Source organism: Vanessa atalanta, chromosome 10, assembly GCF_905147765.1.
Source record: "Vanessa atalanta chromosome 10, ilVanAtal1.2, whole genome shotgun sequence".
NCBI classification, from domain to species: Eukaryota; Metazoa; Arthropoda; class Insecta; order Lepidoptera; family Nymphalidae; genus Vanessa; species Vanessa atalanta.
Genome location: NC_061880.1, coordinates 6582542 through 6602172, shown reverse-complemented (window position 1 = coordinate 6602172; position 19631 = coordinate 6582542). Strand labels below are relative to the sequence as shown.

At 30.4% G+C, this 19631-nt stretch overlaps 1 protein-coding gene across 1 annotated transcript in view; it reads right to left on the bottom strand.

Annotated features, from left to right (window-relative positions):
* Positions 1–2929: 2929 nt before the first annotated feature.
* Positions 2930–19631, bottom strand: part of LOC125067022 — a 95785-nt gene continuing 79083 nt past the window's right edge. The window contains exons 2-8 of the mRNA XM_047675392.1: positions 17896–18796; positions 17436–17548; positions 17021–17213; positions 15174–15233; positions 7543–7732; positions 3623–3803; positions 2930–3388 (exon numbers count right to left, since the gene is read on the bottom strand). Coding sequence (XP_047531348.1) covers positions 3347–3388; positions 3623–3803; positions 7543–7732; positions 15174–15233; positions 17021–17213; positions 17436–17548; positions 17896–18727 — 1611 coding nt within the window. The 5' untranslated portion in view covers positions 18728–18796 and the 3' untranslated portion in view covers positions 2930–3346. The remainder of the gene's footprint in view (positions 3389–3622; positions 3804–7542; positions 7733–15173; positions 15234–17020; positions 17214–17435; positions 17549–17895; positions 18797–19631) is intronic.

Genomic DNA, 19631 nt, shown 5'->3' with positions numbered 1-19631 from the left:
AAATAGTTTTTTTGATAGATTAAATTTTACAAGGAAAAAATGTACGTTAATGATTAACCTTTATGAAGGAATGATTATAATATTTCTTAGTACTAATCACTTAATCTATACTAAGATTATATAATATTTACGGAATATATTTTTATCCAATTAATTACGAAAGCGTTATAGAAAAAAAATGCCGTAACTCAGGCGAATATTTTTTTATAATTACATGGATTTACTTTGAAAATTATCAAAAGCCTGCTTCTAATTCGAATCGTTTATTATCGAGGTACTTACCTACTCTACATTTCATTGATATTAGGAATATTTCTTCAAAGATTTATCATACAGAGTTTAGACACAAGAACGGGGGCGGTTACAGTGCTATTCTGTAAGAACTAACGTTGTATATCGCTTGTGAAATCTTGAAAACCATCTTACGGTGATACGATTTTTTAATATTACAATTGTAATAGACAATATCGCATATCATTTTCTGACATTTGACGATCGTATTCTGCGTTGTTTTTATTCAATTTTCCTTACAAAATAGCTCTTCAGTGTGCTGAAATTTTACATTACATCTTGAAGCTGCACCTATGACTAATAGTAATAAAATATAATTATTACGTATAACTAATAAAATATTACTTCAGTTACACACTACGGAAATCTATACTTTTCCTATATTTTTTTTAGAATTATATATTTTATATATGTATCTACATAGTTATCTATACAGAGATTTCAAATCTAAAGCATTTTGCTAGACATAAATACACTTATATTATATTTAAATAATTAAACACCTATAAATAATAAATTCCATTAAATTGGTACGAATATTGTATAGATAAGAATAGATAAAGATAGATATATATAAAAAGCTTTTTTTCATAAATTGGTCTATTCTGGGACGATTTAAAATTTGTTTGAAGTTTTGTTTTAATCATTTCTATAATTTAATTGCTTAAACATATATAAATAACCAAGATAGCCCTGTGGATTTTAATAAAATATTTCAGATTAAAATCTGGAAAACATCACTGAGTTTTAATCATCTAAATTTGTGCGTATAATGCACCTTGTGCTCGAGAATCACAAGGAAACACATTTGTCTTATAAAATTATTTTACATCGTTCTCTATGCTAAATTAACATTTATGTGTCAATTTAAATTAACATTGATCTTACTAGAAAAAATCAATAGTTCTTTTGTTATATAATAAAGCAATTTGTTTTAAATGTGCAATATAAAATATTTGGTTTATTAGCTTGTGATAATATGATAATTTTATGTTGTTATTAATAAAATTATTTAAAACAAATATTATTAAATTCGTATTTGATATGAAAGAATACTTTTCTTGTATATATCTATTTTAAATATATATCCTGTATTAGTACTACAGTAGTACAGTAGTAATACAAAAGAACAAAAACTCTCATAAATACTATACATATTTGTTGTCGCTCGTAGTTTGTGTTTGTTATCTTACTACTTTGCCATAGAAAATAAATATTCACATGGTAGTCTTTTTTATAATATACTTTTTTTTTTAATTATTTATATTTCGAATTGTCGACAATCAAGTTCTTTCCGACCGACTCGATAAGTAGACTCTGCGCCGAGATATTGGATTACTCTGCTTACTCTGCATCTCTTACCACATTTTTCAGGATCGGACATCCTGTCAAAATTTCAAATTCAATTTAAAAATGTCGGAAAATCCACATATGTGCGATTTTTTCAGGCAATTTTTACCTTGCACAGCAGTATTTCCAAACTGCAAGAACCCTAGAGTTTGCAGATGCGTTGGCTTGCAGATATCCAAGGGTTGTGGCATTTTCCATTAGATTAGAATGAGCCTCCTGCTCATTTGCCAACTATTAAATTCAAAAGTTGATTGATGTCGACTATAAAATGACCGAAACGAGATGAACGAATGCTTTCATTCAAAATGAAATCTTATATAATTTCATTATTAAATATTTCGAGTTTTTATATTGTAAAAGTTTCGTTTCTCACGGAATATTTTCAAAGATTTTTATGTTGCAAATAATATCAATATAAATATATTATTCTAATACTAAAACTATGTAAATAATTTCAAGTTTCGATAAGCACACCAAAACACAATATCCAAATATCACCTATTTATAAAAATATCATGTTACCACGATTTCTATTAAAGCCTGTTCCACGCAGTTACTATGATTCCATTTCTCTGAACCCTGAGATAATTAACCCCAATAGAAACTGAAATAAGCAATAACGTTTGGTGACATTAATATACAGTAAAATGTAACGATATTTTGCCAGTACATAACTTACTTTTCAAATAGATGAATAAAAATGTTGGTATTTGAAGTGAAATAAAATAGGATTTTGTTATGTTTGAAACACCAGTATCAACTATATAGTTACATTTATCATTATCATCGTCATCGCAGCCAGAAGACGTCCACTAGTAGACAAACGTCTCCGCCGAGGACCTCCATAACGGCAATCTTGCGGAAGTTATATTATAATTGTAACTTCCAATAGTTTATTTTTTAAAGCAATCAAAATGTATGAAAAACGCTTAATGAATATAAAAAACCATGAAGATAATGATCTCAAGAGTCAGATTCGAATCACAAATATATAAATTTGGACAACACATAATTTTACAATATTATTAATAATTTGTATATTAAGAATAATCTATTTGTGCTTTTATAATTTTATACAAAATAACATACACTACTACACGCAGTTGTTATAGGATATGTTTACAAAGGTGATTATATCATATTATATTAAAATTGGCCACATATAGTTCTACTATAATTACAGGTATTCGTTGTTACATTCAATTATTCACAGCAAATAATACATCTTACATAGCGCGAAACAATAACTCAAATTGATTATATCACAAAGTTATTATGATCGCTTTGGTAATGAGCACGCACTTATGCACTACTGCAAAAAGCAATGCCAGTTGAATGACGTTCATTTCACGAGCAGTCTTAATTAGAAGTAGTATATTCTGTCTGCCCCTTCGAAGTGCACGTGCTTTTTGCCGTGCGGCGGTAGCACGACCAACAACCATCAGGCTTGACTAACACTATTTCTTCTACTAACATTTTTGATATCATTTTTTGAACCTTCGTCATCACTCTTATCCGGTTCGTTTATTTCTGGAATCTTCATTTTAGTGTCTGGTGCATCTTTATCAGCCTGAGTAAGAACTTCTTGGACGTGGATGGTTAGTTCAGGGCGGACGACTTGGGTGAAAGGTAAGAGTGCGCCAGCTACGTCCATCGTGTTGTTGATATTTCTGTGCCACAGCTCAAGCACGACACTGCGCCGTTGCTACTTGTATCTCGGTGGTCCCAGCCAACCGCAGCCGAATACCTAATTAAAAAAGTTAAAGGTAACCTAGGCAATGGACAAATAACCTTTATACAATATAATTTATTTATTAATTTCTTAATTTATACAATACAATATACAAAATGTATATTATTCATAAATTCGGATTAAAAATAAAAAAGCGATAAATGGATAGAATATCCGTAAAAACAAACCTTCGAAACCGAAGTCTCTACGCAACTTTACTTGATATTCAAATTTATAAAATTATCTTACTTGACAGATCACCAGAGCCGATATTATCATCAGTATCAGAGCGATCACACCCCATACCAAGCCCAGCTGAGTCAACGCAAACACGTACAGAGTGCGGTGGCACCATTTGTTAGGTTCAAATAGAGTTGGTGCAAAATCTGGCCACATGATGTTTAGTATCCAGAAGTTCCCAAAGCCGAACCTGTCGAACAGATAAGTAACTTCAACTCACGCAACATTAATTGGACGTTATTGAAGTAACTTATGAAGATTAATAGTATGTCAATTTATTAGGAAATTTTAAAAAGTGATTTTTTAACTCAAAAAAAAAGCATCTGCCTTTCTTGTAAGCAATATTTGAATGTATTTAATTACAAAAAAAAAACAATGCTATAACTTAAATCAAAACGATTTAAACTTATTTTTAACCGAGTATTGGACTAGAGATTAGAGTAGTAACAAAAATGTAATAAATACATGACTATTAAACTATTCAACAAACTGTCATAAATCTTATTTATTTCTTTTGTATTACTATTATGACGATACTGTTATTTTTAAATTGACTTATTAAAAGATTTAAAGCTCATATAAAAATACATTGAAAAATTTTAAGATATACTTTATAAGACAAAAAGGTTAGGCTTTGTATTTTTTTAATTCAAGGTTATGCATAAATTTAACTTAACTGACATAATTTGTAATAAAAATTATGGATAAGTGTAACTACAGTGTAACTACATCTTGTCGATTGTTCTCGGTTGGTATATTTACATTTAATTCTACACTATAATATGACGATTCAAAAGTGATTTTATGAGCCTACTTGAAAAAGTAATATATTTATTTTAATTGTTCACAGGTTACACAATCATTGATTTCCCGTATAATATCGGCACGTCTATTTGTTTATAGTTAATTACTGTGGCAGCTGCCAGCTGTCATCGCTCGAGGGTCTTCGGCGTGACTGATTTCATTCGCTTCAAATATCGGATTTAGTGATTTAACTAAACAGGTTTAGTTGCCGTGTTGGTTTTAAGGCGATTTCTATTTGATTCGATGATTAAACCTCAGGTAAAGATTATTATTGAACCAATTTATAATTAAAGAACCCTTAATCTCTTGACTATTATTTAGGAGATTGATTGATATGTTATTTTTATGATTTTTATGTCATAATACAAATATTATTTTATCTGAAATTCAATATGAGTTCCAATGAAATTCTCCGATAACTTCCTTTAATATCAGTAATGGGAGAATAAAATATTTATGTTTAGACGTCAATTTGACATATGATTGTACGGTTTCTTATAAATAATCTGTGCCTTTTTGGCACAAATAAAAGCCAAAAGAAAAAAAATATGATAAGAATTGTTACTCTTGCACAGATTCATAATGCCAATCAGTTTTACTACACCATAACTCTAATGTTAAAAACATTTTAGTCTTTTGTAAAATATAATCAATAATCACGTAGAATTGCAATCATAATATCAATTTTTAATATGGAATTATAATTGCATACAATTGCAGTTATAACCAATATACAGAAATATCGAATTACCTATGTATAGTACAAGATACAAATAATAAACACAAGACAGACTATTATAAAGAGTAGCTACAATATTTACACGCAAATTCCAAAGTTGTTGTTGATTTTATCAACTGAAATTGACTAATTAATGTTAAAACAATATAAACATCATTCCCGCAAAATGAATCGCTAACAAACGCGTTCGGATGAGAGCTCCCGAGGGATACCAATTAACATGACACGGTACCGCAAAACAAAAGTATGACTTTGACATGGAACGAATCGGATCCAAAAAGTAACATAGAAAATCAGAAGAAATAATACATGAAAGAGCCGACCTCAAACTTTTCTTGCTTACAATTCATCTTTTTGATGAGTCGGATGAGCTTCTGTCACATGTGTATTAAACCCGCATTGGAGCAATGTTGCGGAGTACGCTCCAAACCTTATCCTCAAGTGGAGAGGAGGCCTAAGCTGAACAGTAAATCATTTAAAGCTGTTACTTTAAGCAAGAAAAAACTTTTACTATTTTATTTATTTAGTACAGTTGTAACTAATAGATTATTACAAAACTCCACTTGGTGATAAGGCTTTGTACAAGCCCGTCTGGGTAGGTACCACTCACTCATCAGATATTCAACCGTCAAACAACAGTACTCAGTATTGTTGTGTTCCAATTTGAAGGGTGAGTGAGCCAGTGTAACTACAGGCATAAGGGACATAACATTTTTGTTCCCAAAGTTGGTGGCGCATTAGCGATGTAAGGAATGGCTATTATTTTTTACAGCGCCATCGTCTATGGGCGGTGGTGACCACTTACCATCAGGTAGCCCATATGCTCGTCCACGAACCTATACCATAAAATATAAATATAAAAAATATAACTTGATAAAACATAAATATTAAAATATTTCTATTATCCTTCATAACATTGCCGAAATATAAGTTTTAAATTTTACATCGAGTTTAAGAAAACCTTCGTATATTTTCAGTCTATTATTTCTCGAAAACTTTTCACGATTTCTATTCACAATAGCCATTAAATTCACTTGAACGTTAAAGGAATATTTTTAAAACTTTGAATGAAATGGTTAAACAGCCTAACTGTACAAAAAAAAAAACTTTAGTTTCAGACTACATTATACCCTCGATTTCGTTTGGAATTAGTAGTTTTGTATGAAAGGGATAATAAAATAGCGAGCTAAACTTCGAATACTAGCTGGCTTACCGGCGAGTAATAATTTTTATAAACATAAGAAACCAACAAATTTACGTAATATGAATCCTATTTCCTACCAAAATTAGTCGAGATGACCCAGTTAATAGGAATCGGCGGGTACGATCTGGATAAGCACCACTAAATTTGCATGTCCCTAAGGAAACCGTATATAGTTTTATCGGATGAAATTATTTCATGCTATTATTCTGATTATCCCGACTGAATGAGACATTTACTGGAGGAAAATAAGAAACCGAGGAGGAGGAGTTAGTATTTATTACTTTAATGTCTGCTTAATGTAAAGTAACCTATACGGATGATTGGCGGGGGTTTCATATTATTTACCTATAGATGAGAAATATAGAAATGAAATAAGAGTAAAAAATGAGGTAGCACTTTTGGTAGTTCTGGGAAAAACTTTACTTTGTTCGGCGGAATAATTTTTCAAGATTATTTTTTATAAATTTGATGACGTATATAATTGTTAATGATCAATTGAGATGAAAAAAATATATGTAAAAACAAGACATGCTCGTAAGTATAATGAACAACTGTTATAAATACAATTATTTATTAATAACCTCTATAAAAATACTTTAATAACAGATAATACTAATAACTAGAAATTTATTTTAAATTCAGATACTTTAAATTCGAAATCTCGTTATTGACGATCGACGGGTTAAAACTACAACAATTACTTAATATTATATGTAATTATTGTAATAAGTTTACTAGCACGAACAAAAGCCATCAATTATTTTTAGATTTAGAGAATAAACTAGAAATTAGACATCCTTTGCAGTTCTAAAAGGAAACTGCTTATATGTAATATTTTGATTTGGATTTTTTATTAAACATACTTATTTTTAGATTTCATATCCCAAACGATTAGTTTACGTGACTATTAAAAATGCGTTGATGGTTGATTTATACCTTTTAATTCCAATAATATAACAAAACTCGTTCTGTAATTACGAATACAATTAAATTTTGTAACTATACCACAAACTCTAAAATCAAAACAAGTAAGATTAATTAAGATATAGAACTATCGACAACTGACGTAGACTTTTACTAAGAAGAACCACGATGAAACCCTATAAAGTTCTATAACTATTGAACCGTATAAGGTACTACTCGTTCCCATTATACACACATTTATTTCATAACTAAACTTACCAACATATAAGAAATATAGTCAGGGTGTAAGCGAGTATCAGCTCGGGGATGCTAGCAGGCGAAGTGGCACTCCTACTAGCAAGCTGAGCCCACAGTAGCCAGAAAATGCCAATACCTCCAGCTGCACCGCCAACAACCATGTACACTGGTATTCGAGGCTCGGCTGGGCAGTCGCGAATGTACTGAACACCTGCATACAAATAAATAAGCTTAAATCACTTTTGCAATTGTTTTTAAAATGTTAAACAGTGCAATAGTAGTAATATCTATTATTATTTTTTTAGTATTAGTAGCCTGTAAATTTCCCACTGCTAGGCTAAAGGCCTCCTCTGCCTTGAGGAGAAGGTTTGGAGCATATTCCACCACGCTGCTCCAATGCGGGTTGGTGGAATACACATGTGGCAGAATTTCGTTGAAATTAGACACATGCAGGTTTCCTCACGATGTTTTCCTTCAGCGAAATCATCGGTTAAGATGAACGCGTTCTAACCACTGGGCCATCTCGGCTCAGTAATATTTATATGAAACAAAATTGAAACGGTGTAACCGACACAAGTTTAATGCCAGTTGATGTCGCTTAGAGAGATTCGAAAAAAGGAAACGATGGCACGGTGTTCCACTTTCACAGTGTCGATGTCCCAATCACAAGTTGTCAAATAGTTTGCAACATGACAATACAAGCATTGAATTTAAAAAAGGAATGCGAATATCATTTAGCGTATCCACAGACGCATAATAGGCGGAGTCGAAATAACAAAAAATTATAAACCAATATTTATATCGTTCTTAACATCTAATAAGATAATATATATTTTATGAGACAATCTTAATTAAATGATCATATCGGTATCTCGGGGAATTATATTGAATTCGACTCGACATATTTACTTGTTCCCAAGATATAATGCGATCAACAAATTTAAAATTATATTGTAATTTAAAATAATAAACGTAAAATATACATAAAATACAAAAAGAAACACCAACAAAAGTCTAATATTCCAAATAGAATTATAAGTGACCACTTTATTTGCTAACATTGTCAAAATATATATTTAAATAGTTTAAATGCTAAAGAATATTATATAGTCCATGTATTTTATTGCATATACAAATGTACATAAATATAGTTATGAATACTTGCATAATACGAGCTTCATTGTGTGATATTTGAGTAGTTTCGTATTCTAGCTGTTCGAAATTTCCATGTATGTAATAATTTTAAGATACCTTTACAAATTAATTCGAGTATTATTTTATATTCAAAATAAATCGAAATATCAGGAAGACAAAAATGTATTGCAATATTCGTTTTTTTCTTCTTTATTTGAAATTTTTATACGAAGGTTCTAGTTCGTAAACAATAGTTTCGGGCCAGACATAGTGTATTATGGTAAGAACTCCTTACGTAAAAACAAATGTACTTCTTAATTGCGAAACATTAAACGTTAGAGATACAACATAGTTCTTAGGCATCATCATAGATGTTAAGCTCAAATAGAGCTTCTATGTTAATAGCTTGGCAAGTAAACTCATCTCAGGAGCAGTCGCAGTAAAAAACTTAAGAATGTTAACTGATGTAGATACGGGCTGCCTGTGTAATTTAGTTGCTTTACATTATAACGACCTCTTAGTTTTCACTGTGAGTTAATGCAGTCGACCTCAATACGTTCATTGTCCTGCGGAATGTCTTTCTAATGACGGAATTTATAATCTGGGCTCTAATCTTTCATCTTTAAAAAAAATACTCAATGTAATTAAAATATTTATTTTATATTAATTCACTATATATTTGATAAAAATAAAAACAAAACAGATTTACCCAAATATAACGTATATTCGATTAACAGAACAAACAGGAACTGACATAATCTTGTAAAGTCTCACTAGAGTCGGCAACTCTTTTGTGCGACAATGTTATGCACTTTTAAATCACCGACAATTACACGCACAAAAGACACAAAAGATGTTTAACCATATGAACTAGAAATTAAGCTGGACTCAGTAGTTAACCCCAATAATGTGTAACAATTCATCATACGTCGTATTGTAGTAAATTGAATAGAACGCGCTTCTCTTTACATCCTGTTACACAACTCGATTCGAATTGTGTGCTGCGAAATTAGTTCAAATGCTGCATACTGATAGCTAAGATGGTACACATCAAAATGAAAGAGACGTACGTGATGAATAAACCCGATACCTTCGGCAGCAGAATATACCTATATTATATTATATATTATTACATATATTATATTGTTTTAAATAATAAACATTACATAAATTATTCAATTACTACCATTTAGATAAATAAAGGAGACGTTTAAACTACGGCTAGTAACAGACAAAAGGTCAATGATATAAATATATATATGTATGCTTTGCGGTATAATAATTAATTAATAAGGTAATAAGGCTTTGTGTACCCGATTATTAATAATTAATAATCGGGTACATAAAGCCTTATTACCCTTGCGTTTATTTCGTAAGAGATCAAATTCTCAATTGACGAAACGTTACGTCTAGAAAAAAAAAAAAAAAATCTTTTTGAGTACAATAAAGCAATCGTACTAAACAATAAAGTATAAATTATAATAAAACTGTCTTTAATTTTACAAAGGATTCGTATAAACAAAATACGGAATATGATATTTAATGTTCTTGTATCATCGAGAGTTAGTTGAGATTTTTCATTAGAAGTAAAATAAAACAGTTTCATTGTCTTGCCAAAATGGAGAGTCGAATTTCAAACGCTTAAAATCCGAGATTGCTAGTGATCTCATTTAAGGTGAACGCAGACTTATAACAATATCTTTTAATATTATTTTTATTTAAGCATTGATATTGTCAAAGTTTAATTTTTAACAAATTATTTGTTTTGAAAATGAAGGTATAGTATATTTGGATTAACTTATTATCAGAAGATGTTTTTTCCATTTGTTTATGAATCATATATTTCAATGTAAATAATAAATAAATGCAATAGTGTTCACACACACACACATACATACATACATACAGTATTCAAATATGTTTATTAAAACAGACACTAACCATTTAGAATCACCAGATGAATTATAACTAATCATATATACTTTAATGTGATACATTTTTTTGTTTGCCTCGAGTTTGAGCTGCTTACAAAATAGCCTTTTCTAACTCAGTTTGCTACAATATTATAAAAGGTAAACTGGTAGGTATTTTAATAAAATCTCTTTCGATTCTTAAAGACAATTAAAATCATGTTACGATGAGTTTTATTATTAAATTCTTTAGTCCTTGAGATTTTTTAATGCAAAATATGTATTAATTTAATATACACTTATTAAATGTATTCTTTGTATAAAAAATAGTAGGTTTACAGGTAGTTTTTTCACTTTTATGATGTTGATATATATTTTAAGTCTTCTTGGTATTCTACGTGGTATATCGAAGTATACATACATTATTACCTTCTAACTTACCATAGTTGTGTTCCTGTTTGAACCAGACACAAGGGACATAACATCTTAGTTTCCAAGGAAGCATTGACGATATTGAGAAACTGAGTTCTAAGTTCAAATTCAGTTAATTCTTTTTTTTTGTTTAATATTTCGAATACAAATACCACCAACGATTATTCACATGCCTTGAATATTAAGAAAATATAATTTATTTTTTAATTTCATAGTACGATTTATATTTTGCGAAATTACTACTTTAAATATGCAAAATCTGACTAAGGGAATGGATTATCATAATTACACTTTCTATTTAAAGTGAGACCTCTACCTTATTATACAAGTCATTAATTTCAAAGGTCTTTTCAATCACAAATCATATATCATGTACTTGGTCCGGAATGTTGATCCTTTTGGTGACTCATCCGTCTTGCCAACTAATTTAATACTACGGGTTTCAAATTATTTTAATATGTATATCAAATTATTATATATATTCGTTTGATAAGTATTTTCATTTAATTTTTTTTTCCTTTATTAGGTCAACATAGAAGCGAGCAAATTGTCGGTGGGTATTTCACAAGCTTGCCCGCTGTCAAAATTATGACAGACGAACTTTGTTTGAACGATTTATAGATGCCTAAAATGTCAACAGAAAAGTCTGTGGGATATGTGCTGCTTTTCGCTGATAAATTACAAATTATATAACTGTATGTCATACTTTAATTTACATATTGATTATTTGGTATTTTTAAATACCTGTTTTTTAAAATGTAACGAAGTAAAAGTTTAAAATATTCCGTCCAATATAAGGGCGCGCAGGTAATTTTTTTTATACATTTTGATCCGTAATACATACGGAGTTAAATGAATTTTAATTACGAGCCCGGATATCGTTAATCTTACATAGCTCATTAATAATTCATTAATTGAAAAAGGACAAGGACGTTTTTCTGAGTTTAAAAAGTAAAATTTTCGTAGTGTTATTTAGCTTGAGATTTTAAAAAAGCATTATATATATGTACGTTGTTCTATGTATAACTTACGTTTAACTTACCATATTTTGATAGATTTGATTATTATAAAATACTACTTTCGCCCACGGCTTTGCCCATATGTATTTATCTTGTGTATGATAATATGAAATGTATGAAATTTCATGATGAACGTTTGAGTTGTTCAGACATCAAAATGTAAAAAACAAATAAACTCAATTATTAATTTATAATATTATTTGCTTCTCCCAATTTTGGTAAATAAAATATATATACACACATCTATTTAATATTAATTTAATATGACTGCGATTTCCAGCTGAGTGAAGGCACATCTCACTCAACCCGTGGGTATCGTAAGCCAACGTACTCGTTGTTAATCAACAAACCGTGCGGTGTCAACCAAACCTAGCTAGCCAACAAAGCTATAAAAAAATCTTGCATTTTTACGAAACAGACTGCCCCGACCTAGGATTAACTGGGATCTTTCTTTCTCTATATTATTGAAATTTTGTCGCAACATAATTAACTAACGTATCGCATACATATAAACGAAATTGATCATTTCTGTAAAATATAATTTGTTAATTTCAGACGATAACTTGGATGTAAACAGATGAAGTTATGTAATAACTGCTACGCGAAACTTGGAACCAACGACTTAACTGTGACTAAGTTATAGATGCAGTATTTAATACAAATATTTAACAATATGTAATATGCTATGTTAAACATAATAACTATTAAGAAAAATGCAGGGCTATTTAAGTTTTAAATCGTTCAAAGCGTACCGTTTTTGACTTCACTACTATGTCACAAGGTTGTAATTAGGAATGATTTATTTATTTATATATTTTGTCTTTGAATTATGTGAATGCATTTAATATTCAAATGTTAAGGAGCTATGGAGAAATGTCAAATAAGAAATAAAAGGAAACAGTGGATAAAGGAAACTGAAATAGCACAAACGTGAGTCTGGTTGAGATGCAAATATATTTCATACTAGCAACCCGACCCGGCTTCGTGCGGATTTAATTTGTTAATACAGAAAATGATATGATATAAAATATTTTTTACCATATAGCACTCGGGAATAATGTAAAAATCTACTAATGACAAAAATATTAGAAATGGATCATTAGTTCCGGAGATTTTTTTTTATTTATTTAAGGTACCCCCTTAAATACAACAAACATATTTTACAGCTTTATAATATTGTTATAGATAATATAATATAATATATGGTAAAAGTAGTAAGGTGTGTAGGACGATGTAAGGATTGGTTAATATTTTTTACAAAGTCAATGTGCATGGTCCACCTAACATCGACAAATAGCAGACCGATCGTCCGGCTACCTATATTTAAAAAAAATAGTAGTAAAAATACTAGCAAAAGTTGAAAATATATCCAAAGCGTTATAATGTAGCTCTATTCGAAAAAAAAAAAAAAAAACATTTTTCCAACAACTTTAAAGATATTCAAATTTAGAATGACGAATATTTGGTTTGCAAAGCATTTCAAAGGCTTAAAGTTTCGACTGTGTAAGATTTATTACAATATAATATTTAAGCTTCGCAAATGTAAGAAGGGTAAGATAATAAGAAACATCAAAGGCTAAGAAAGTAATGCTCTATAAAATGGAGGAAGTGTGTGGAAGGTACAGTATAGATTACAGAAGAGAAAGTGCCAGGAAGTTCCGTTAAAGTAAGCTAAAATATATACCATAAAATCTATTTTAGTACTCTGTTTGAGAATGGTCGAATATATAAAGTCCAAAAGTAAAGCGAATATACAACCTTTTTATAAGTAATAATTCACAATAGCTCGTCCCGATATACTACAACAATGGTAACAATGATTTTGTTCAAACAATTTTAAATGTACTTAATGATTATAAAACCTATCTAATGATCCGCTATGTTTTTATTTGCATCGAAATGATTTTTTATTCTTTTCTCTCATATTTTTAGAAGACCATTGTATAGAAGTTCTTTGAAAACAGTTTTCGGACATGTGGATAAACAAACAGAACTAAATTGTATGATTTCCGTTTATGTCTCTGGCTACGGTACGATGAAAATTAAATTAACTCCCTAATGGGCTTGCAGCGTTAGAGTTAAATTTTCCCGTTCCTAATTATAAATCTTACAAAGTTAAAACTTCATATAATTATTCTTTAGACTACAAAGCAAACACTTTAAATTGGACTCCTAAACATTCATAAGGGATGAATGAAAACAAAGGAAGTAGACATTTTCGAAATTCTTCGTTTTCTGAACTATAAAGCCTCGAACCTTGAAAACCAGGAGTTGTAGGTACGGGCTTGAAAGTTAATTTAACTGTAATGAGCGTTTGCATCACCGACAGGCGTCAAACATCACAGTTCGTCTTAATCAAATACTTATTTTAAATTCTTATACTGATAGGTCTTAGTCAAAAGTTAGTAAGGATTTTTTCTTCGTTACATAGACAACTTTGTAACCTTACAAATATTAACAAACGAAACGGAGTAAAGAGACCGTTAATATTCTACACAAATCAGAAGAAAGAGCAATATACATGTTCACCTTATAAGTACCAATACTTTATAATTCTTTATTACGGTTTCAATGGTGACACTGACTTTCAGGATCCATTCATATTTGTTATAATTTAAATAGTTTATATTAGTTAAACTACCAATATCTATGGGAGAACATGACCAGCTATGGCCCTGCGGCCTGTTTGCTATACAACTTTCCTAAAATAAAAAAAAATACTACATACAATAATTAGAGAAAAACATCACTTTAGGTTGACCCATTATATTTAATTATGTACAAGTTTCAGAATATGTAATTATGTCAAGATTTATATGGTAACTATTTTTAATTTATATTTGTATATATTTAAGCACTTAATATTATGAATTTTTAGAGTTTAGAAATAATAATTATCTAATCAAAAAAAAAAACGTTTCAGCATATCTTACGATATCTTAGTATAAATCCAAAATTTTTATTTTTCCTTTTTATCTGCTTGTAAACCAGACCAATTTTGTTTTTTTTTATCTACTTGTAAACCAGACCAATTTAAAATAATATCACCTCAGTTGAGGCCATCCACTTTTATTTAGATTAAACCAGTAATGTCAATTCCTAATTTAAATAAACGGAAGCTATAATTTTCTTTAGTTATACAAATATTCATACTTACCCATAATTAACATGATCACCGGTAAAGTTGAAAGACAGGCCAGGAATACGGTCATGACAACTGTAACAAAAACAAATTACTTATAATAATTATCCAACTAGAACGAAAAGCATATAATATTATTGCTATTGTTTCTTTTCAGCTTTACATGGACTGTCTTGTAACGAAAGATTATCAACTAACGTCGAAATTTAATATACTTCTATATAAGAACAAAAATGTATATGCCGTATACAAAAATTGATCGTAAATTAAGCAGTCATTCGAATAACTAGAGACTATACCGGCTATTAAATAAAAATACTTATAGTGTATTTATGGTTAATACATAAATTGAAATGTTACTTCTCGTCCATGATGTGATTTTAACGTATGACGAATTTTCCTTGTCATATAAAAGCTATTGTAACGCACTTAAATCCTTCTCCTATTCCACAAAATGTTATTATCGATCACTGGAATCGTGTTCTTCAATCATTAAAACCAAGGAACCGCTCTTCTAAAGAGTGTTGTTCCTTCACGAGTAAGAGCCCGTATTTCAAGGTAACAGCCGTCTTGCACTTTTGAAGATAAATACATAATACAATCCACTGAACTACAATGAATTTAGAAATTATAATGTTTGCTACAGTCTAAAATCCACTCCTAAAAAATGCGTAGAATAAAAAAATGCTTTATTGTTGAACTATTGGTTTTGACTTTCAGATATGCCAAGGTATAATGGCTTAAGTCACGTAATCTCTAGCACACCAGAATCACGATGCGGAGTTTTAGGAAGGCTGGAACTACTTTTATCATGGATAGAACTTATTACTTATTTTGAAGGGATAAGATTTACCTCGGAAGGCAAAATACATTTTTATGGGTACCAAAAATAGCTTTACTTGCACTACTATGAGAAGCCAATTTAATTTTTATACAAGCCTTTTTAAGTACTTTTAGGACTTGACATCAACTTTAAATGCATTTTTTTTTGTTTAGATTTACATCTTTCAAGCACGAACATTGATCAACAAATGCTCGCTGCATATGTCCATATGTAGCCAGAATAAGGAGGGATTATTACAATACTACAATTTTAAAATAAAAAAAGTTTAACCTTTACCATGTAAATTATTATTCATTCATTATGGGGGATAACGGTAAAGTTTAGATAGAAGCAATAAAGGTTGGGAGGAACTATTCAACTTCAAAGCCGTGATTCCAAAGTATTTCCGGTATTCGCGGAAATTAAAACAGACTACCAACCGCTCATATAACGAACACGTGAAGGTTTTAAAAATGTAGATTAGATTTTATATGACAAGTTGTTAGAAACATATATTTTTATTTAGAGTACAGATACAGATTTAGATTTAAGAGTGATTTATTTTTCACGACATGTTTTGTCTTTGGTTCGAAATTAATGTACTGATAATTCTACTTCCATTACTTTTATTATATATGTATGTATGCGGACGTGTATATGACTTATCGTGATTTTTAATGACGTAGCATTGCATAATATAATATAAATAAAACAAGCAAGCAATTACATTAATTTTCTAGAAAGACTACTATTAATTTAATTAGCATAAAGCAATAAAGCGAATTTTATTTTATTTTTTCCGAGAAAACTTGAAAGAATTTGTTTTCAGTAAAATCTAATATGTTGTAATAAAACGGAAATTTAATGATATTATTTAATATATTAACTATTTTTTTTTCCAGACAAGCTAATTTTAAGTTACTGCAGACGACATACGAAACATCGTGATACCATATTCTCAGAATTGACTTTTAAATCAATAGACAGTCCGTGAACTATTGCGAATTAATTAAATTATTTTAGTATGTAAATAACTTACTTGTTCTATTCATAATCTTGGCAGCTCTGCAAATGAAGTCAATTGTACCTGTTGCCTCCATATTTGCATCTTTGAGCTGATAAGCAACAGAACCGTAAGTTGTAAGACCAACTCCCAGGCCCAGACCCAGACCACTTCTTTCGGTGTATTTAGCATGTTCTCCGCATAGTCTTCGTTGCTCATCCCCAGATACCTTTATTGCCAGATAACAAAATATTTGCTGTTAATTATGTAACTTTAAAATTGAATATTTTTTTTTTCTTTTCATTCAATTGATTTAATGTTTCCAGTTCATTAAACATAAAAAATAAAAAATGGAGTTTGTTGTTTTCCTTCAATCAAATAAATAATATAAAGGATATTTTTAAATGTTCATTTTGTCAAGAATTTAAAAAAAGTATACTACATAACATACTTGACTAACAGAACTGGATGCTCGTCGTGAACCAGTGTCAGATAAAGCTGTTGCTCCACTTTGCCGACCACCCATCGATGCTCGATATGGTGACACACTCCGTCCTCTGTTACCTATAATATAAAACGTGTTATTAGAAAGCGAAACTTATCCAGTAATTAGACGACAGACTATTGAACGAGAGATTGTTGGTTCAAATCTGGTGCTAAATTTGAGCTTTTAATTAATCTCGTCTATGTCAACCAGATGAAGCAACGTATTTAAATAAGCTCTAAAGTTTCTGCTTAAGCAGAAGGCTATATTTTGATGGTACAGTTACGGGTTACACTTACTTTTCTTAATTTTATTTAAATAATAAATAAAAAAAACAGACTAAAAGCTTTTTGAATTATTCAGGAAAAACAATGAAATGTGCTTCTTGATGGATTTATAGTACAAGGTAAAATTAATATTAACTCACAGGCACATTGACTATCTTCACTCGCCCGTCGTTCTCTAGACACCAAGGGTTCTTGAAATGTTAGTGTGAGACTTCCTCTGGGGCTGATTCCTCTAGCTGCTTCCACGTCACCAGTAACTAGACTTCCTCTCGCACTCCTCTCTGAAGGAGCAATACTCCCTCTTGGACTTCTTTGTGAATCTGGAATTAAGGAACCCCTTGGACTTCTGTTTAAATCGGGAAGTTCTTTTTTTATCGTATCTGGAATTATACTTCCTCTAGGACTAGTTCGAGGACTTGGTCCTAGTTCTTTTTGAGCCCGAGCAGGGTCAATTTGTATATTGGCAACAGAATGTCGCGGACTACGTCCAACATCTGGAACTAAAGAATTTCTTGGTTGATTCCATGATGTTCCGTCTGGAACTAAGCTTCTTCTAGGACTCCTAGCTGATATATCAGGAGTTAAACTATTTCTTGGACTTCTATTAAAATCTTGAGGATTTAAGCTTAATCTTGATCCGTAAGATTGTTCTACGCTTAAATTATTTCTAGCCGGAGCCAAAGTATTTCTAGTTAATGCTGTTTCTGGCGTAATGGAATTTCTTGCAGATCTTGTCTCTGGTACAAGGGAATGACGGGGGCTTCGATGATATATTTCCAGTGCTGCATCTGGTGCCAAACTCGCTCTAGGGCTTCTTTGAGGTGTTTGTTCTAGTTCATCGTCAGTTTCGGTAGTTGCCAAAGAAGCCCGACGAGAAGATTGAGCTGAAGGTCTTGGAGATCTAGTTTGAGGAGAGGTTGCAGCACTGCGAGACGCTCGGCGTCGACGTGAAGAAGATGTTCTGTGCAACATTGTTTGTAGACTTCAAAAACTTCAAATGTTGCTAAATTTACTTTGTTGGTTATATGCTCTTTGAGGAATCTGTAACAAAACCGTAAATAAATATAAATAAAGCACATAATTTACACAGTAACAGAAACAAAATCATGAAAGTCGATCTCATTTAAACTTGAAAAGAATTTGTATTCAGTTTCGATGTTTACAGATTTATAAGGAAAGTTCTTAAGCCACTTCTAAGGCCTCAATTTAAGTTCTTGGTTTACAAGCGCAACCAATAAATCTAAATTATACTTAAAAACTTCGCTCTTGAGGTAATCGCCCTTAATTTAACGCGAATTCCATCAGGAGCACCTCGAATGTTAGAAGATTTTTTTTATTGCGAACGCTAAACGTGACTTTAATTTTAATACATTTTATAATTAATTTTTGAACAAAATAAAAGTGTGAGTACTAATATTGTTTTTATAAATATATTTTATTTAAGACAGCTTAAGATGAGTAAATAATTAAAAAAACATTTACTGTTTTTTTATTGTCTAGTAGAGAACCTACTAAAAACCGTTAAAAAAGGTATTTATTGAAATGCATTAAAAATCACTAGCATTAATGGCAAAGGCAAAAATATTTCTGTACCTTCTTAACATTATCTTTTAAACAGTATCGACCTAACTTTGAAAATTTATATCTTCATTAACATTCACCAGATACAGAAAAAGCACTACATTTTCGGCCTCACAGTAACAGTTTTTTAATAGCGCACCATAAATCTTTTTCCCCTGATGTTTTAGGGCCGGTACAAATTGAAACGCGACCGCTTTAAGAAAATCTGTATTCCGTTTGTAAAGAAAGATAGAACGGTTAGTTCTGATTAAACTTCCATGTCAGAAGTCGTGGAAAGGTCTCTCGTACTTTTTTC